Raw genomic sequence first — 17,549 nt, forward strand, 5'->3', positions numbered from 1 at the left:
AACAAAGCAAAATACATATAAACATGATCATATAAAAAGTTCTGCAACCACTCTGAAGGCACTGTCATGGTATTTATAGCAGTGAGGTAAACTGGTAATATAAACTTAACTGAACATATCACAATACATCAACAATACAATCTTAAAAATGAATTATGGTCCCAGTGATTGCTTCAGTTGTGTGCTAAGTGACTAGTTGAAATATAAAAGCTGACTAAGTAACATAACTGTTTAGTATGAAAATTAATAAAAGTGACATTTCGATGAATTAAAAATTAATCTTCATCACTGCCGAACTCTTCTTTTCCTTCACTGTCACACTTTGGAATTGATTTCCGAAGACTTTCGAGCATTTCCAGTTGAGCCTATAAAAACAATGTACATATACTAACAATCATAACTAAACAGATAATTAATCTGAATGGATAATCCTCTATTTAATAAGTAATTTCTCACTGCATGATACAGGAATTTTATTTAGTATATTAAGTATAACATAATTAAGCATTTCCTTTATAAAGCATCTCCTAAGCAAATTTTAATTCCACATGAAAGTGATATAGACTGTATTAACAAATAAAATATAAATATGACAACTACATCCTAGTGCAATAACTGATCCCACATTTTCAAAGGAAAATGCTGCAGTAGAAATGTGTGGTTAGACAGTACCCAGTAACCATCAGACTTGCTCTGTTAACTAAATCAGAAGGCTAATCTATTACTTGTAAGTTTCACATAAGTAGAAACTGGAGGGATACAAATCCTGGACTGAAAAACAATATAGTACCCAACAGTGAGAAAAAGGTACAACCAAAACAGCAGAATTTTAACATGGAATGTCAGAGGAATGGCACATAAAGATGAATCAGAGAAAATAATAAACCAGTATGATATTAAAATAACTGTCATAAAATAAATCAAAAAGAGATTGAGGAACTAGATGATTATATTTAAATATACAATGAAGTAAAGAAATCTAAAAGAACAAAAGTAGAAACTATACTAATAATATCTAAAGTTTGGAGAAATAAAATAATTAGCTATAAATACTGGAATGAAAGAATAGTAAAAGCATGATTAAATATACAATGAGGAAACATGATAATATTCAGTGTTTATGCTCCAGAAGAAAATAAAAAAAAGAATCAGAAGAATTTTACAAACACCTTTAATAAATAATTAAATTAACACCACAAATATAAATTATGAGAACCACATCAAAATAATAATGGATTAAGATTCCTTGCTTTTGACCTATTCAATAAGTTTAACCCATAATGGTACTGACTTGATGGGTGAAGCATAAATGCTTTTCATATTCCCCTCCATCTGAAAAGAAAACTTCTTTGGGTGGAGAATTATTGAGCTTTAAGCTTGCCCTGAAAGGGCAGTGAGATTAACTGTGTTCAGCTGAGCATAGAATTGACTTGGGTCTCTTGTATTTGCAGAAATCTGCTTCATTATAGTCTGATGCTTGTTGGATCAGTGGGTTCGGATGATTAATTGTCTTATTGAAGAACTTTTCAGTTAGATCATGAAGAAGAGATGTGATGTAGGGAATGCTGACGTCTCTGTGAATTTGGGAGTTTCTGATGAACCACAGAGCATCCAAACTCATTCTCAGACATTTGTTTTGTATTCTCTGCAGCTTCTGAATATTTGTTTTCGAAGTATGACTCCATGAAGGAGATGCATAAGTTATAACTGGGTGTATTACCATCTTGTATATGAGCAGTTTGTTCTGAGTATCGAATTTACTTTTTCTGTTGATCATAGGGTAGAGCTGTGCTAATGTTTTGGATGTCTTTGAACTTATGTGTTCTATGTGGTTGGTGAATTGTAGTTTTTTATCCAGAATTACTCCAAGATATTTGATTGTATTCTGCCATGGAACTTTAACACCTAGTAAATGTATATCTTCCTTGATTTGAGGCTTTTTTCTAGTGAACAGTATGGCTGAGCTCTTCTGTGGATTGGTTTGAATTCTCCAGTCCATAAGCCATCTTTCCAGCGTGTGAATGCTGCTTTGGAGTCTCTTAATAGCTAGTTTGGGGCTGAGAGATCTTGCTAATAATGCAGTGATTGTTGAGTTTGGGTTTTGAGGGATATCAGCAATATAGATAGAAAACAGCAAGGGGGCCAAGAGTGAGCTCTGCGGCACTCCCGCCAGAACCTTGCGTCTGGTTGATACAGTTTCATTTATTTTGACTTGCATGTATCTGTCTCTGAGGTAAGAGTGAATTATTTTAACTAGATTAATAGGCATATTGAATGTGATGAGCTTGTAGAGAAGACCTTGATGCCACACCTTATCAAAAGCCTTTGCAGCATCTAAAATGACTGCAGCTGTATGAAGGTTCCGGTTGAAGCCTTCAGAGATGTATTCGATCAGCCTGTGGATCTGTTGAATGGTGGAGTGGTTTTTTCTGAATCCAAATTGCTCATTTGGATTATATTTAGTTGGTCCATTTGTGATTGAAGCCTAATAAGGACTACTTTTTCTGCAATCTTTCCAAGGTTAGACAGAAGACTGATAGGTCTGTAGTTTTCAGGGAGTTGAGTGTTTTTCCCCATCTTTTTGATTGGTGTAACATCTGCTATTTTCCATGTTAAAGGGAAATACTGGAGTCTGAGGATGGCATTAATTATGTTCACTAGATGTACAATGGCTTTTCTGGGGAGTAGTTTAATTATTTTGTTTGTAATTCCATCTGAGCCTGGAGCTTTATTGTTGTTCAAGTGGGTTATAATGTTTATAACTTCTGTTGGAGAAGTAGGTGTGAGAGGTTCTAGGTCATCTTTTTGTTGTGTTATGGCCTGCCTCACTCGGTGGTGAATCTTGTAGATGAGATTGATGTTCAAATTTTCATATGAGGGGTTGCATTGACTCTCTAAGCTGTCAGCCAGAGCCTCTGCCTTTTCTTTATCAGTGTGAGCTATTCCTTTCGAGGTTTGAATTGGGGGTAAAAGTTGTCTTTTGGTGCGGAAGGTTCTCAGAAACTTCCATATGGAGTTGTCCTCGGGGCTTAATTTTGTTAGCTTAGATTCCCATTCTTCATTTCGATGTTTTTGGAGGGCTTCACGTACATGTCTGTTTAATTTGTTCAAATTTGCTTTATCTTGAGGGGCTGTTGTGTTATGATACCTCTTTCTGGCCTTGTTTTTCAGTCTAATCAAATCCATAATTTCCTCAGGGATCCGTCCACTAGGGTGGAAGACTGTAGTTTGGGTAATTGACTTTATTGCATTTTTGATTTGACTGGTAAAGTTGTTTGCAGCCATTTCTATCTCCTCTTTAGTGTGAATAGTAGGGACTGGGCCAATGTGATCAGGTAGGATTCTGGACAGTTTGTCGCAAGATATGAAAGAGTGGGGAGGGGAGAATTGTTCTTGTATACCATGTTGAAGCAGAATAGGGTTGTGATCTGATGAAAGTTCATTTATTATTTCCAGCTGATATTGGTATCTGATGTTTTTGAGGACAACTATGTCAAGCACATCTGAACTTCCAGTTGAGCTGTGATAGGTGGGCTCTGTGGGTCCGGTTACAACAATAGAATTTTGCATTGAGTAATTATTTAGAATTCGACCTTTGTCCTTGATTGTGGAGCTATGCCAGACTGCATGTTTGGCATTCAAATCACCAGCCATGATGATGGAGTCAGTGAAACCGAGAATGGAGTCCAAGTCAGATACCAGCAATGGAATGCTGGGTGGATTATATACAGCATAGATTTTAATATTGCCAGCATTGTTGGTATTAACTTCAATGCCTGTTATCTCTAGGTTCTTGGTTTGGGGATTGGTCAGAACATTGTGGCTTAGGTAGTTTTTAATGTATACAGCTGTTCTTCCTCCACTTCCGGTTAGTCTATCTGTTTTGTACATAGTATAGTTCCGTAATTTGGGATTATTAGCTGGTCTGAGATGTGTTTCGTTTACCAGTATTATGTCAGGATTATGCCTGTGAAAGAACTCTTGCAGTTCTAGAGTTTTATTGCTGAGTCCGTTGGCATTCCATGCCATGATCATGAGAGAGATGGGATGGAATTTTCTTCTATTCATTGTCGAGGGCTGTCAGAATTGAGTGGGTACCTTGTAGGAATCTTTTCGTGGAGGACAGCGAAGGATTCGTCAAACTAAATTCTTGTAGCATGGTAGCTAGTGAGGCAGTTAGTACTGATGTTAGATTTGAGCCTATATGGTCATGAGATGGAGTAGCCTTTGTTCGTGCTGCCTCTGCATAAGTTTTAAGCATTTGTTTTCTTTCTTGAGTTGTTGGGCTGGGGTATGACTGGCACGGTTGACTTGAGCATCGCTGAATTGCATTGGAAGGGTAGTTTTTCGTAACCCTCGGTTATTTGGATGTGTAATGCATCCCTTGTAGTTTGCAGGGTGAGGTCCTCCACAATTGGCACATTTAGCTGGAGTGGATCTTGGTTTTGTACACATGACGGTCTGGTGGCTCTCGCCACATTTTAAACACCTGTAATTTGCCTTGCAAAGTTTTTGGGCATGGAAAAACCTTTGGCACCTATGGCACTGCCCAGCTGACAACTTCTTCCTTAGTGGTTCAATAGGAATTCTGAGGCCACATATCTTTGTTAATTCATAAATCTCTTTTTGTGTCTTATCAATTTCTACGAGTATCAGTGGCATTGGCCGTTTATCTGCCCTAAGCATCCTGCTTACTTTCACTGGTGTTAGGTTCTGACTTATAAGATCAGTGGTGACTTCTTCACAGGTGACACCCTCGGTCACTCCGCGAAGCACAACCTTGAGATTTTTCTCACTGGATAAAGCAAAAGTATGATATGGGAGACTTTTGTTATCCATTAGTCTTGTCAGCTGTCTGTAGTCAGTGACTGAGGCTGGTTGTATTTTGACTCCTCATCTTGATTTTTTGCCCAGGAATATGCAATTTTGTGTTCCCTAAGGGCTGTTGTGACATTGGTCCATTTGTCCATAAGAGTGCTCCCCTTGAGAGATGTTTTGACAGGGGGATTTTGGTGACAGAGCAGCGATGAGATCCTCTTGTGAGATCTCATTCTCCTCCTCCTCTCCATCATTAGAGTGAATGTACTCTTTTATGAATCCTGGCCAGTCAGTTTCTAATTTGCTTATTATAAGTTTGAGCACCTCTAGAGACTGCTCTTTGTTAAGGATCTGGATGTGATCTTTGATGTTGTCGATCTCAAAGTGGCGATTTCCTGCCAGCAGAGAGGGGTTAAAAGCAGTATAATAATCCCGCAGGGCCGTGGGCCTGCCAGCAAAGTATCCTGTAGACCTAGACGGACTACTAGCAAAGTCTTCTTAGAACCTACTAGTTTGGGAAAAGGAGTATCAATATCTCACTTGGCCACAGTTAGAAACCTACCTCCCTATAAAACCTTAATACCACCACTGGTCCTCACTGGTCCTTGGGTAGGGCCTGCCGGCCATTTTACCTCTTGCACATTTTGTGCAGAGGGGGAGACAGTAGGACTCACACTGTGTTAGCACCAGTGCAATGTGAGATTACTGAGAAACCTTGTATGCAATGTAATCAGGCTCAGTCTAAAGTAACACGTCCGTCATTCATTCATTCATTGAAGTTTGCACCTTTTTCCAATAAGTTTGAACTAGCATATTCCTTTTATAGTCATAAAGAAGCACAAATATTCCCAAGAAGAAAGAAGCTTTAAATCTATTACTGATTACATAAGAGGAATAAAAAATAATAAAATCTAATAAAAGTTGTCAGCATTTACAATCAGACAGATCATTCACTATGTAGTTATGGAAACATGACAATACCTCCAAAATGGCCGAAGATGAATGAAGACAAATAAAAACAATAGAAAGTATTTAAAATAAAATTGTTACAGGAATAAAATGTTAAAAAAATATTAGAAGAGAATTTGCTAGAAATAGATATAAATGAGAACAATGAAATAGAGTATAGAATATATGTAAAATGAATGAATGAGGTGACTCAGTATGAAATCTGGAAGAAGGTACTTTGGAGGCAGCACATGATGAACAATGGTAACAGAGTTTTTTTTAGATATGTGGCAACTAGAAAGAAGAATGATTATGGAAAAATGACATTAATGGATGAAAATAGTAAAATGGAAACTGCTGCAGAAGGCATTATTGAAGTATTCAGCAATCAATTTATCAGGATGTTTCAGCCTCATCAGGGTAAAATCATGAGAAACTCAAGTGTGGAGGACATAGAAGAGGGCTTAATTGTGAGTGAGCAGGAGATATATGAAGAAATAAATAAACCTAATGTCGATAAGGCAATAGGATTTGATGACATATCACCACATGTTTTAAGGGAATTATTATTATTATTATTATTATTATTATTATTATTATTTGACACCTCCAGGGAGTCCAAAGACTCATCGAGGGAGAGTGTGCCAACAGCATCGAACGATTGTCTCCTTCCGACTACTAACCGCGCTCAAACTTACTTAACTGAGCCATTAGTAGCAGAGGCTCTACCAATCGACCAACCTTTGCCGGCAATGCTCTAGAGAACTGGCAATAGCATTGACATGATTGTTTAATAAGTGCCTTACAATGGAACAGATTCCAAGAGAGTGGAAAAAAGGTGGTGATAAGGTTCTGGCTAAAATTATAGGCCAATCTGCATATCTGGAGTTATGGCGAGAACTAGGATATAGAAATAGGTTAATTGTAGCAGTATTCTCTGTAATTGTCAGCATGAGTTTGTTAAAGGGAGATCATGTTTTACTAACTTGCTTATGTACTATAACAAGGGATATACTTAGATTTTGCAGAAGCTATTGATAGACTACCACATGATTAGTTGTTAAATAAACTGAAACAGATGGGATTGGATAACAGACTTCTGAGTTGAATTGGTGACTGGCTGTCAGATAGGTATAAGAAAGTTGTATATGGGGGGGGGGTGGGGTGCAGCATCCTGAAAGAGGAAAGTCACTAGTGGTGTGTCACATGGATCTGTATTGGGGCCATTGTTGTTCAATTTGTATATGAATGATATTCGGATTGGTTTAATTGGTGATATGCAGCTGTTTGCAGATGATGCAAAATTGGGGAGAGGAATCCAGAAAAAGCAAATGTTATAGCCTTACAGGACTTGAATAGATTGTGTGAATTGGCAGGTAAGTGGAAATGTCAATTCAATGTTGCAAAGTGTAAGGTTTTGAAATTTCGTAAGGAATGATGGCGTGCAAAGTATACGCTTGGTGTGGAAACTTTAAAGGAGGTAGAGGAGATAAGTGATCTGGGAGTGGTGGTGGACAAGGATCCGAAGTTCAGGGACCCAGTACCATTGATACGGTGTAGCATAGAGGCAGACTGCTTCACAACACCATATTAGGGCATCATGTTGGAGGCTTAATGGATTTTTTACAACACTCAAAAAGAATTAAAATAGAATTTAATACTTCCTATATTTCGTCCTAGTCACTAGGACATCTACAGGGATTACAAAAACAATTAATGTAACATATACACAAATAACAAACAATACTTTAGTGTCACCACGTGGGTGACACTAAAGTCCTATCTAGGTAGAGCGCCCTCTAAGGGCAGTAGTAGGTGGCCTGGAATGTAAGGTGGGAACTCTGGTGATGAGTGTTTCCCAAATCTTCGGAAGCTTAATGTAACCATATTTATTGAGATTTGGTTGGTTTTTGAGAGCTGCTGCTGCTTCTAAGAAAAGTCTCTCTTTCTTGAATTTGCTGTGGTGGAGCATGGTGGTTTTCTTCCATGATACCCTGTGGGTGGTGTCCAAAACATGGTCAGCCAAGCCTGAATGGCCATAGTTGTGTTTGAAGATGTAAGACTTGTGTTCCTCTAGACGGATGGATGCTGATCTGCCTGTCTGTCTAAAGTACGCCAGCTTACAGGAACAGGGTACTTTGTAAACTCCAGGCAGAGAGAGAGGCGGGAGCTGATCTTTCGTAGAACGGATAAGGGTAGCAAGTTTGCGGTGGGGCTTATATGTTGTGTGTAGGTTGTACTGTTTTAGTATCTTGGCTATTTTTTCGGATGTGCCACGGATGTAGGGTATGGTGATGGCATTTTTAAAATCTTGTTGACGAGAAGGACGGGGAATGGGGGAGGAGTTGATTATTTTTTTTGATACTGTGATCGCTGTAGCCATTGGAGAGGAAAGTGCTGTGTATGTGGTTAAGCTCAGTAGTAAGGGCGGTTCCACTGGAACAAAGATTGTGGGCTCTCTTGGTAAGAGTTTTAATAATGCCATATTGTTGAGAGGGGTGGTGGTGGGAGAGTTTGTGAATGTATCTGCCTGTGTGTGTGTGGGTTTTCTGTATATGGTGAAGGTAAGTGTATCATTAGGCAGGCGTGTGACTAAGGTGTCTAGGAGGGGTAAACAATTGTTCTTTTCCTTTTCCATAGCGAATTGGATTCTTGGATGTAGACTATTGAGATGACTGAGGAAGGAGTCTAACGTGTCTGGGCCATGAGGCCAAATAGAGGACACATCATCTACATATCTTAGCCAGATAGAAGGTTTGAGTGGGGCTGAGTGGGGCTAAGCCTCTACACACATACCATATTAGATTTATTTGAAGAATTAAAAATTCTCCCAAAAATAATACAAGAGAAAAGTGGTCCTCACCAAATTTTAATATATATATATATATATATATATATATTTTTATATATATATATAAAAATATATATATATATTTAATATATATTTATATATATATAATATATATATATTTATATATATATATTTTAATATATATATATATATATATATATATATATATATATATATATATATATATTTTTTTTTTTTAAATTTTTTTTCCCAAAAAGAAACCGAACTTTCGAAAATAGAAGAAACTAGTGGCGCCACCTGTTGTATCTTTTTGTTGCCGAAAGCAGCAACCTTCATTAATGTTGTGTCAACTGTTTATGACATTTGTGTTAACAGAGAGCTGTGATTGACTTTTGTGTTAAACTTGGTAAAGAATGGCTTAAGCAATTTCAAAGTGGTCATGAGACGCTTGAGGATGACGAATAGCCAGGCTGTCCAAAAACTGGACTGAGAGAAGTTAACATCCAAAAAGTGTGTGATTTCATCAAAGAAAACCCGAAATCGTCCGTGAGATTGATTGAAGATAAATTGGGAATTCCAAAATCAACTGTGCACAACATTTTGACCGAGAGTTTGGACCTTCGTAAAATGAATTCTTAAATTGTTCCACACAAGTTGACCGACGAACAAAAAAATGTATCGAATTGAAATGCTGCAAGGACCTCATTAAAAAACCGCTCGTAAGGACTCAAACTTCCTTGTAGCAATCGTTATTGGTGATGAAACCTAGTGTTTTGAGTATGAGCCCGAAACAAAGTGCCAGAGTGCTGATTGGAGACCACCAGAAGAGGGGCATCCAAAAAAAAAGTCGCTTGGAGAAGTCAAAAGTAAAGACAATGCTGATTTGTTTCTACGATTCCAAGGGCATTATCCACAAAGAATTCATTCCGCCCTAGCCAAACGAGCAATGGTGAGTTTTATCTCAAAGTTTCGAAGCGATTGATAGCGAGAATTCGTCGCATACAGCATGAATATCATGATGCAGGCAGCTGTTCACTTTTGTATGATAATGCACCATCTCATCATTCGAACACTATGAGACAGTTTTTGAGTAAAAACCAAGTTTGTGTGTTGGATCACTCGTCGTATTCACCTGATTTAGCACCCTGTGACTTCTTTCTCTTCCCCCGACTTCATTTGCCGATGAAAGGAAAGCGATACGACACCATTGAAAATGTAAAAAAAATTTATTGGTTTGCTTTGCAGTCCACGGTATTCTTAATAAGCATCTCCAAACCCATAAGTCAAATGCATCTATCTTCCTTCTTTCACTCTTTCTCAGGTTCCAACTTTCACATCCATACAGCAACACAGGGAATACAATTGCTTTCACGATTCTGATTTTTTTGTGAGGCTAATATCTTTAGAGATCTTGCTTAAATTTTTCATTGCTTTTTTTCAGAGTAATAATCTTCTTCTAACTTCTTCGGTACAATAACCATCTTTATCAATTCAGGATCTTAGGAACACAAAATTGTTAACTGCTTCCATTTTCTCCCCATCTCTTCAAAATCATTAAGTTCACATGTTGCCATAATGTCTTTTTGAGGTTAAGTTTAAGACCATATTTAGCACTTTCTTCTTTAACTTTCATAATAAATTCCTTTAAATCTTTTCTTTGCATTCTGCTAGTAAGGTGGCATCATCTGCAAACCTCAAATTATTAATATTTTTTCCACCAATTTTAATTCCAACTGAAGAACTGCTCCAGCCCTACCATTCTTAAAATGTATTCGCTGTACAAGTTAAACAGGTATGGAAATAAAATACATCCTTGTCACACCCCTTTACGTATTGTGAAATACTCAGTTTCTCCAAGATCTGTTCGGACAGTAGCTTCTTGTTCATAATAAAGATTCCTCAGAAGGATAATGAAATGCTCTGGGACTACCATTGTTCTTAACACATTCCACAGTTTCACATGATCTACAGAGTCAAAAGCCTTGCCATAGACAAGGAAACAAAGGTAGACATTCTTGTAATATTCCTGTGCTCTTTCTATTATCCATCTTACATTGGGGATTTGATCTCTTGTTCCTCTGCCTTTTCGAAATCCTGCCTGTTCATCTGGCATTTCTGTCTTCATTAATGGTTCCAGTCTTTTCTGAATGATCTTAAGTAAGACTTTACTTGCATGAGAAATCAAGCTATAGTTCTGTAATTTTCGCACTCTCTTGCATCGCCTTTCTTCAATAAAGGTATATAAACTGATTCTTTCCATTCCCTAGGCCATGCAGTTGTGATCCAAATTTGCTGACATAAAGCTGTTAAAATTTTAACTGCCTCTTTTCCAGCTTTGAGCAGCTCAATGGGTATTCCATCTCCTCCTGGTGCTTTCTTACTGGATATCTGTTGCAGTGCCCACCTCACTTCACTCTCCAGTGGTACTGGTTCCTGTGTATAATTCTGTTCTTCAAATTTCTCAGTAATTTTGGAGTCCTTTCTGTAAAGGTCTTCTGTATACTCTTTCCATCTTTCTTTGATGTCTGAAGCTTCTGTAAGATATCCTTTGTATTTACTTTTCAATACTGTCACCTTGGCACTAAACTTCCCTGTTAGTTCTCTGATCTTTTTGAAAAGATCTCTTGTTTTTCCTTTCTTGTTTCGGTCTTCTATTTGTTGGCATTCCTGGTTAAAGCATTTTTCCTTGTCTCTTCTGGCTTGTCGTTGAAACTGCATTCAAATGTCGTACTTCCTACAAATTTCCTGTGGCCTTCATTTTCCTCCTTTCCTGAACAGTTTTGTGAGGATAGAAGCGGTAAAAAGGGAGGGGAATTGCTATTGATGAAAGAGAAAGAGTTATGTCCATACAAAGTAGAGATGCAAGAGGGAAATAGTGCCAGCAGTTTAGAGGCAGTATGGTGTGAGATAGAGGTGAATAGAATGAAATACTTGGTTTGATGTTGTTATGACCTGGTAATGGGGATGGTAGTGACTATGAAATGTATAATCAAATTAGCCAAGCAAATAAGAAAAGAGCGATCATTATGGGCAATTTTAATTATGGCAATATAGACTGGAATGATGAGATAGCAACTGGAAGTAAAGAAAATGTGTTTCTTCAATTTTTGAGGGATAACTACCTCAGACAGTATGTAAGCGACAGAGTGCATGCGAGGACTGAGGGTCTTGGATTTGATCATCTCATCTGAGGATGTAATTATAAATGTGTCCAATCACCCACCAATTAGTGAGAGTGACCATGAGGTAATTACCTGGGTGGTTGCCAGCAATGTGAGAATAGGGTATATGTGGAACTATAAGGTGGGGGGGGGGGGATGTTTATGAAGACCTCAGGAGACAGCTTATGTGTAGCATGGAATGAGGAGTTAGCTGGAAAGGAGATCAATGCAGCTTGGGAGATTTTCAAGAACAATCTAGTAGATCAGTGTTTCTCAAAGTGTGGTACGTGTACCCTCGAGGGTACACGAAAGGTCATTAGGGAGTAATTGGCAATTTTCAGCTATGCATAATTAAAGGAGTCATTTTTTCAACAAACAGTGCAATTAGAGACAACCTGGATAAAACAGCACTAACTAATGAATCACATATCCCCCCCCCCAACAGAAACTGCTGTAAAGTCACAAGCAAAACCACATATGGTTTTGCTTGACCACCCCCGTCGTTAACATGTTAAAACTAAGAAATATATAGTGAATGTGTTTCAGATATTATGGAATTCGATTGAAGGGAATTAGCATTTCAACTCAACTGTTGAAATGCTAATTTGTCTTTGGTTCACGTGATCTTTTGTTAATATCGCACCAATCATATGCAGTTCTTCGCTGCTCTACGTATCTCAGGTCTTGTAAATTACTGGTAATTTTTGCTTGAAATAATGGGAGAGAAGATGACGCTATTTGGGTAGATGACTTTCACAATGTACACAAAGAAACTGTTCTCGATGCCAAAAGTAGTGAATAGCGAGTAGGAGCTTCTTGATAAGTCGTACCATTTTCAGTTTTTTTCTGAAAACTTTAGTTTCTGAAAATTCCCACACGTATCTCGCAACACGATTTTTTAGCTTTAATTTTGGGAAAAAGTTAGAGTTATATTCAAGTAAATACAGTATTTTTTTTTTTTAGATTTCAAATTCTTACGTATGAATCATTGGTTAAACACTGGATTTATAAAACCCCCAAAAGTGAGCAATATAGCAAATACAAGTAGCTGTTAGCAACAAGAAAACGTTGATATTGCATCTGGATCAAATGAAATTGATGAGTGTGTCATCTGACATCTCTAGAGAACCAAAATTTAAAAATAAATCATATTTTTTGTTTATATGAACATATAAATTCAATTAAAATAGATATTTAATTTTAATTAATATTTCAAAGTAATTTATTAATTTATTTTTAATTATTTAATGAATTTATTTTTTAATTAATTAGGTGGTACTTGGTAATAATAAAAATTTAAGAAGGGGGTACGTGGGTATCTGAAATTTGAGAAACACTGTAGTAGATGTAATATCTAAATGTATTCCAAGGGTCAGAAGGTTAAATAAGGTAGATGTGAAATGGATGAATAAAGAGATTAAGCATGTGATACAGAGAAAGAGGACATTATGGAGGCAGCATAGGAGAAGTGGTAATAACCAACTGCACGAGCATTACAAAGCCAAGGCAAGGCGGGTGACTTGGTTAAAAAGGATAGCAAAAATGAGGTATGAACAGCAGTTAGCTAATGAAGCCAAAAAGAATCTTAAGGAGTTCTGTCAATATATAGCCAGCAAAAGAAAGAATGATTATGGAAGGATGACATTGATTGAATAAAATGATATAAAGATAGCTGTTGCACAAGATGTGGTGGAGATACTTAATGAGCAGTTCATAAAGTTCTTACAATCTTACGAATGTGACTTCATGGAGAGATTGAGAGCAGTTGATGATGGGGAAGAGACTGGCTGTAAGTGAGAAAGAGGTGTATGAGGAGTTGAGCAAACTTGATGTTAATAAGGCTGTGGGACTTGATAATATATCACCATGTATTCTGCAGGAATGTGTCAGGAAGTTGACCACCTGCCTCGACATATTTTTTTTAATACGAGTCTTGCACTGGTCAGGTTCCTAAGGAGTGGAAGGAAGGCAAGATTGTTCCACTTCATAAGGAGGTGATAGAACTCAAGCATCAAACTATAGGCCTATTTGTGTGTCAGGTGTTGTGGTTAAGTTGTTGGAGAAGCTTGTGAGAACTAGGACCCAGAATTGGGTTGACAACAATAGTATTATCTTTGATGGACAGCATGGATTTGCTAAAGGGAGGTCAAGATAAATTTATGAACTTATCATGCGGTAATCTATCAAAAGCCTTTGCGAAATCTTTTCTATTACTAACCAGAATCCTCATAGATGCTTTGAATTCCTAGTCGGTTCTTTTAGTGATAGCCATGGGCCAGCTATCTCTGATTGGCTACCAGTGGAGATTGAACTGCCTACTCAGTCTCCAAAGTTAGATAGGGCTAGAATGGCCTCACCTACTCCCTATATGGGAATAGAGGCATTAGTTGATTTTTTTAAATAATTTTTTTAATCTGTACAACTTACTATAATTGTTCCTTTGAACTCAAATACCAGGGAAAATTTTAATGAAAGACTTCTGAAATTCTTTAACATGGTCAAACTAGAGTGGATGGGATTGGATATTAGATTAGTGCATTTGATTGGAGACTGGCTATCTGATAGGTATCAACAAGTTCTGTATGGAGGAGCGATATCCCGGAAAAAGAAAGTCACTAGTGGTGTGCCTCAGGGGTCTGTTTTAGGGCCATTACTGTTTAACTTGTATGTCAGCGTGGTTAGCCTGGTGGCTTTGCACTTTACAACCATATGCCTGAGGAAGGAGTGTTCCAAGTTCGATTCCTGTCGAATACGTGAGGAACTTGAGGATCTTCCTCAACCATTGCCAAGTTAGCCGGTCTTGGGCCCTGGCAGTGGGGTTTTTTCCACCAGTTTATCTGGCGTTTTTCATCCCGCAAACAGGCCCTATAAACATACACTACTACAGTCAAAAATATATTCCCCCCAACAGCAGACTAGGCAACAGGTCGGTTGGGAGTGGTACTAACAAGAAGTCGCATCTAAGTAACACGCGGACCCTGCATAGAAAGCGGGAATAATGCATAGTGAAAGAAGAAGAAGACTGTTTAACTTGTATATTAATGATATTGGTGAAGACTTGGAAGGAGATATTCAGTTATTTGCAGATGATGCAAAGTTGGGACGAACCAAGAAAAGTAAAGATGATGTTGTGGCCTTACAAGAAGACTTGAATAAATTGAGTGATTGGGCACAGGAATGGGGATGTGAGTTCAATGATGCAAAATGTAAGGTTTTAAAATTTGGGAAACGAAGATGTGATGCAGAATTTATGCTTGGTGAGGATATATTGTCGGAGGTGGAGGAAATAAGAGATCTTGGGGTGATAGTGGATAAGGATCTGAAATTGAGGAGAAGACACATTGCCAAAATTGTGAAGACAATGCCAAGGCTTCTGGGAATGATGAGAAGAACACTGACTTGTAGAAATAGGGAAATTCTTGTTCCATTGTATAAGGCTTTGATTAGGCCACACATGGACAGCAGTCCATGTGTGGCCTAATCCCAGATTTGGTCACCTGATTTTCAGAAGGACAAAGAGATGTTGGAAAGGGTCCAGAGGCAACTGACTAAGGTAGTTTCTAACCTCTGAAATGTTAAATATGAGGAAAGATTGAGAAGATGCAATCTGCAGAGTCTGGTGGATAGGAGGGAGAAAGGTGATATCATAGAGACCTACAAGTTAGTAAGGGGTTGTTATAGGATCAATGTTGGAGAGGTTCTTCAAAAAACAGTGGGAGATCAGGAGAGAACTAGAGGTCATCCCTGGAAACTGTATAAAGAGGGTATGAGTAAGGGAGTGAAAAGCAGGTTTTTTTTCAAGCAGAGTTGTGAATGATTGGAATGCCTTGCCTGAGAGTGTGGTGTCTGCAGAAAATTTGAGTGTGTTTAAAACACGGTATGATGAGCTGTGTGTGTATGATAAAAGGACCTCCTAGATGAGTCTTTGACTCCATGGGGTCTTGGATAATAATAATATTTCTGGCATGTCTATCTTTAATTTTGTCACTGGCCCATTGTTTTTTCCCAGCAGATTACCTGCTCCATCTGTTCCAATTATAAGTTCTTTGTAAGCAAACAAACTTTGCATGCAAGTAGGCTATTTATATACAGAGGTTGTTTAATTTACATCAACTGCTTCCCATCAGCAGCCTAGTTTTTGTGAAGATACTTCACGTACAGACTTTGTTTCCTGGCCTGAAAGTAAGTGTGTTGCATGTTATGGGCTACTGAACCAAGAATAACTTGTTCATTTCACTCCTTAATTTTGATATTGGCTAAATTAATTTAATACATTAATTTCCTCATAATTACATAATAATATCTCCTGGTTGGAAATAAAACTTCTTAAATAAATTTGTTAGCAACTGGCTCCTGATAAAGTAACTGACAGTGAAGGAGATGATGTTTTAAAATAAAAAAAAAGAATGTTAAATTATGCAAAGAAAAGAATATATAGTTTGAATGCATTTAGAACCTGGCTGAAAATTCACTCATCACTTGTCTGTGATAATTGTCTCCTTAGCGCAATTGGTAGAACAGCAGAACATTGCGCCCTTCAATTGGAAAAGACCTGAGTTCGATTCTTGTCGTTACAAGGGAAATCCTTATAGGGCCTTTACAACTGAAGGTGAGTTAGCCGATCTCATAAGGCAGCAGGGTTTTTCATCCAAGAAACTAGTCCCGTGCAGACAAATTGGCCTTCAGAACACACACAATCTACAGACAAAAAAATACTGTTCTTGGTGATGATGGGCAGTAGATGGTATATCGATGATAGTAGTTTGGTAGTGGGAGAATTAAATAGTGGTGGAGATGGTTGAGGATGTATTTAGTGAAGTACAGTAGAGTATCCTCCAGTAATGAGTCCTTAAACTCCATGGAGGTGTTACATAATAATAGTAATAATAATAAATAACTCACCTGTAGTGATTGGGCAAGTGAATTTCTGGAGCCCTGTTTGTGTGTGTGTGTGTGCACACGCACACATGCACCTCCATAGCTCAGTCAGTATAGACAAAGGTCAAACCCAGGTCTTTCCGATCCTTTGGTCGGAAAGACCTGGGTTTGATTCCCATCGGCGACATGAGGTGAGTTATTTATCTGGTCTCTGTCGACAAAAGGTGAGTTAGCGGGTCTCTTATGGAGGTAGGGGATTTTTTCACCTGGAAAATCAGGTTTCTCATCTCTTGGAACAGGCAAACTGACTCCGTTGTGAACACAGATGAATTATTGTCATGAATACGTCCCAGCCATATACCGATCCGAAACCCAGAGAAAACTGGGGGTGGGAGGAGCAATGGTGAATTATCCTGTAAAAATTTCACCAGGAAGACTTTGTGGGCATTGTCTACAAAGTCATCTAGGGTCAGAAATGACTTAAGGGAAAAAAACACCACTCCACACATATATATATATATATATATGGAGTGGTGTTTAATTTACATCAACATACATATATATATATATAATTTACAACACACATATATATATATATAATTTACAACACACATATATACAGGGTGTTCGGGATAAATTTGACAGTTTCGTAAGGAAAAAGAAAATCTTCTTTGTATCTATTAAATTTAATGAATTGACAAAAAAAACATTACAGGCAGAGTTAATTACAATACTATCAACAAGATTTACTCAAAATAACCACCATTAGCATCGATCACAGCTTCAATTCTGCTTCGGAACCTCGAACAAGCTGATGCTACAGTCTCCCTGGGAAGGGCCGCAAAAACTGTTTTAATTTTATCCATTAACTGGGCTTTTGTATTACTGGAAGTGCGATTGGTGTCTTTTTCAACTGCGCCCCATACAAAATA

The 17,549-nt window shown here is 37.8% G+C and overlaps 1 protein-coding gene across 1 annotated transcript in view; it reads right to left on the reverse strand.

The window, feature by feature from the left end:
* Positions 1-275: 275 nt before the first annotated feature.
* The window catches only part of LOC150094412 (TBC1 domain family member 2B-like), a 406,352-nt gene continuing 389,078 nt past the window's right edge, over positions 276-17,549 (reverse strand). The window contains exon 19 of the mRNA XM_090412467.1: positions 276-365. Within this exon, the coding sequence (XP_090268593.1) occupies positions 276-365 (90 nt within the window). The remainder of the gene's footprint in view (positions 366-17,549) is intronic.

The sequence above is a fragment of the Typopeltis vanoorti genome, chromosome 22, assembly GCF_054136105.1.
Source record: "Typopeltis vanoorti isolate ZY-2024b chromosome 22, IOZ_Tvanoo_1.0, whole genome shotgun sequence".
Lineage (NCBI taxonomy): Eukaryota > Metazoa > Arthropoda > Arachnida > Uropygi > Thelyphonidae > Typopeltis > Typopeltis vanoorti.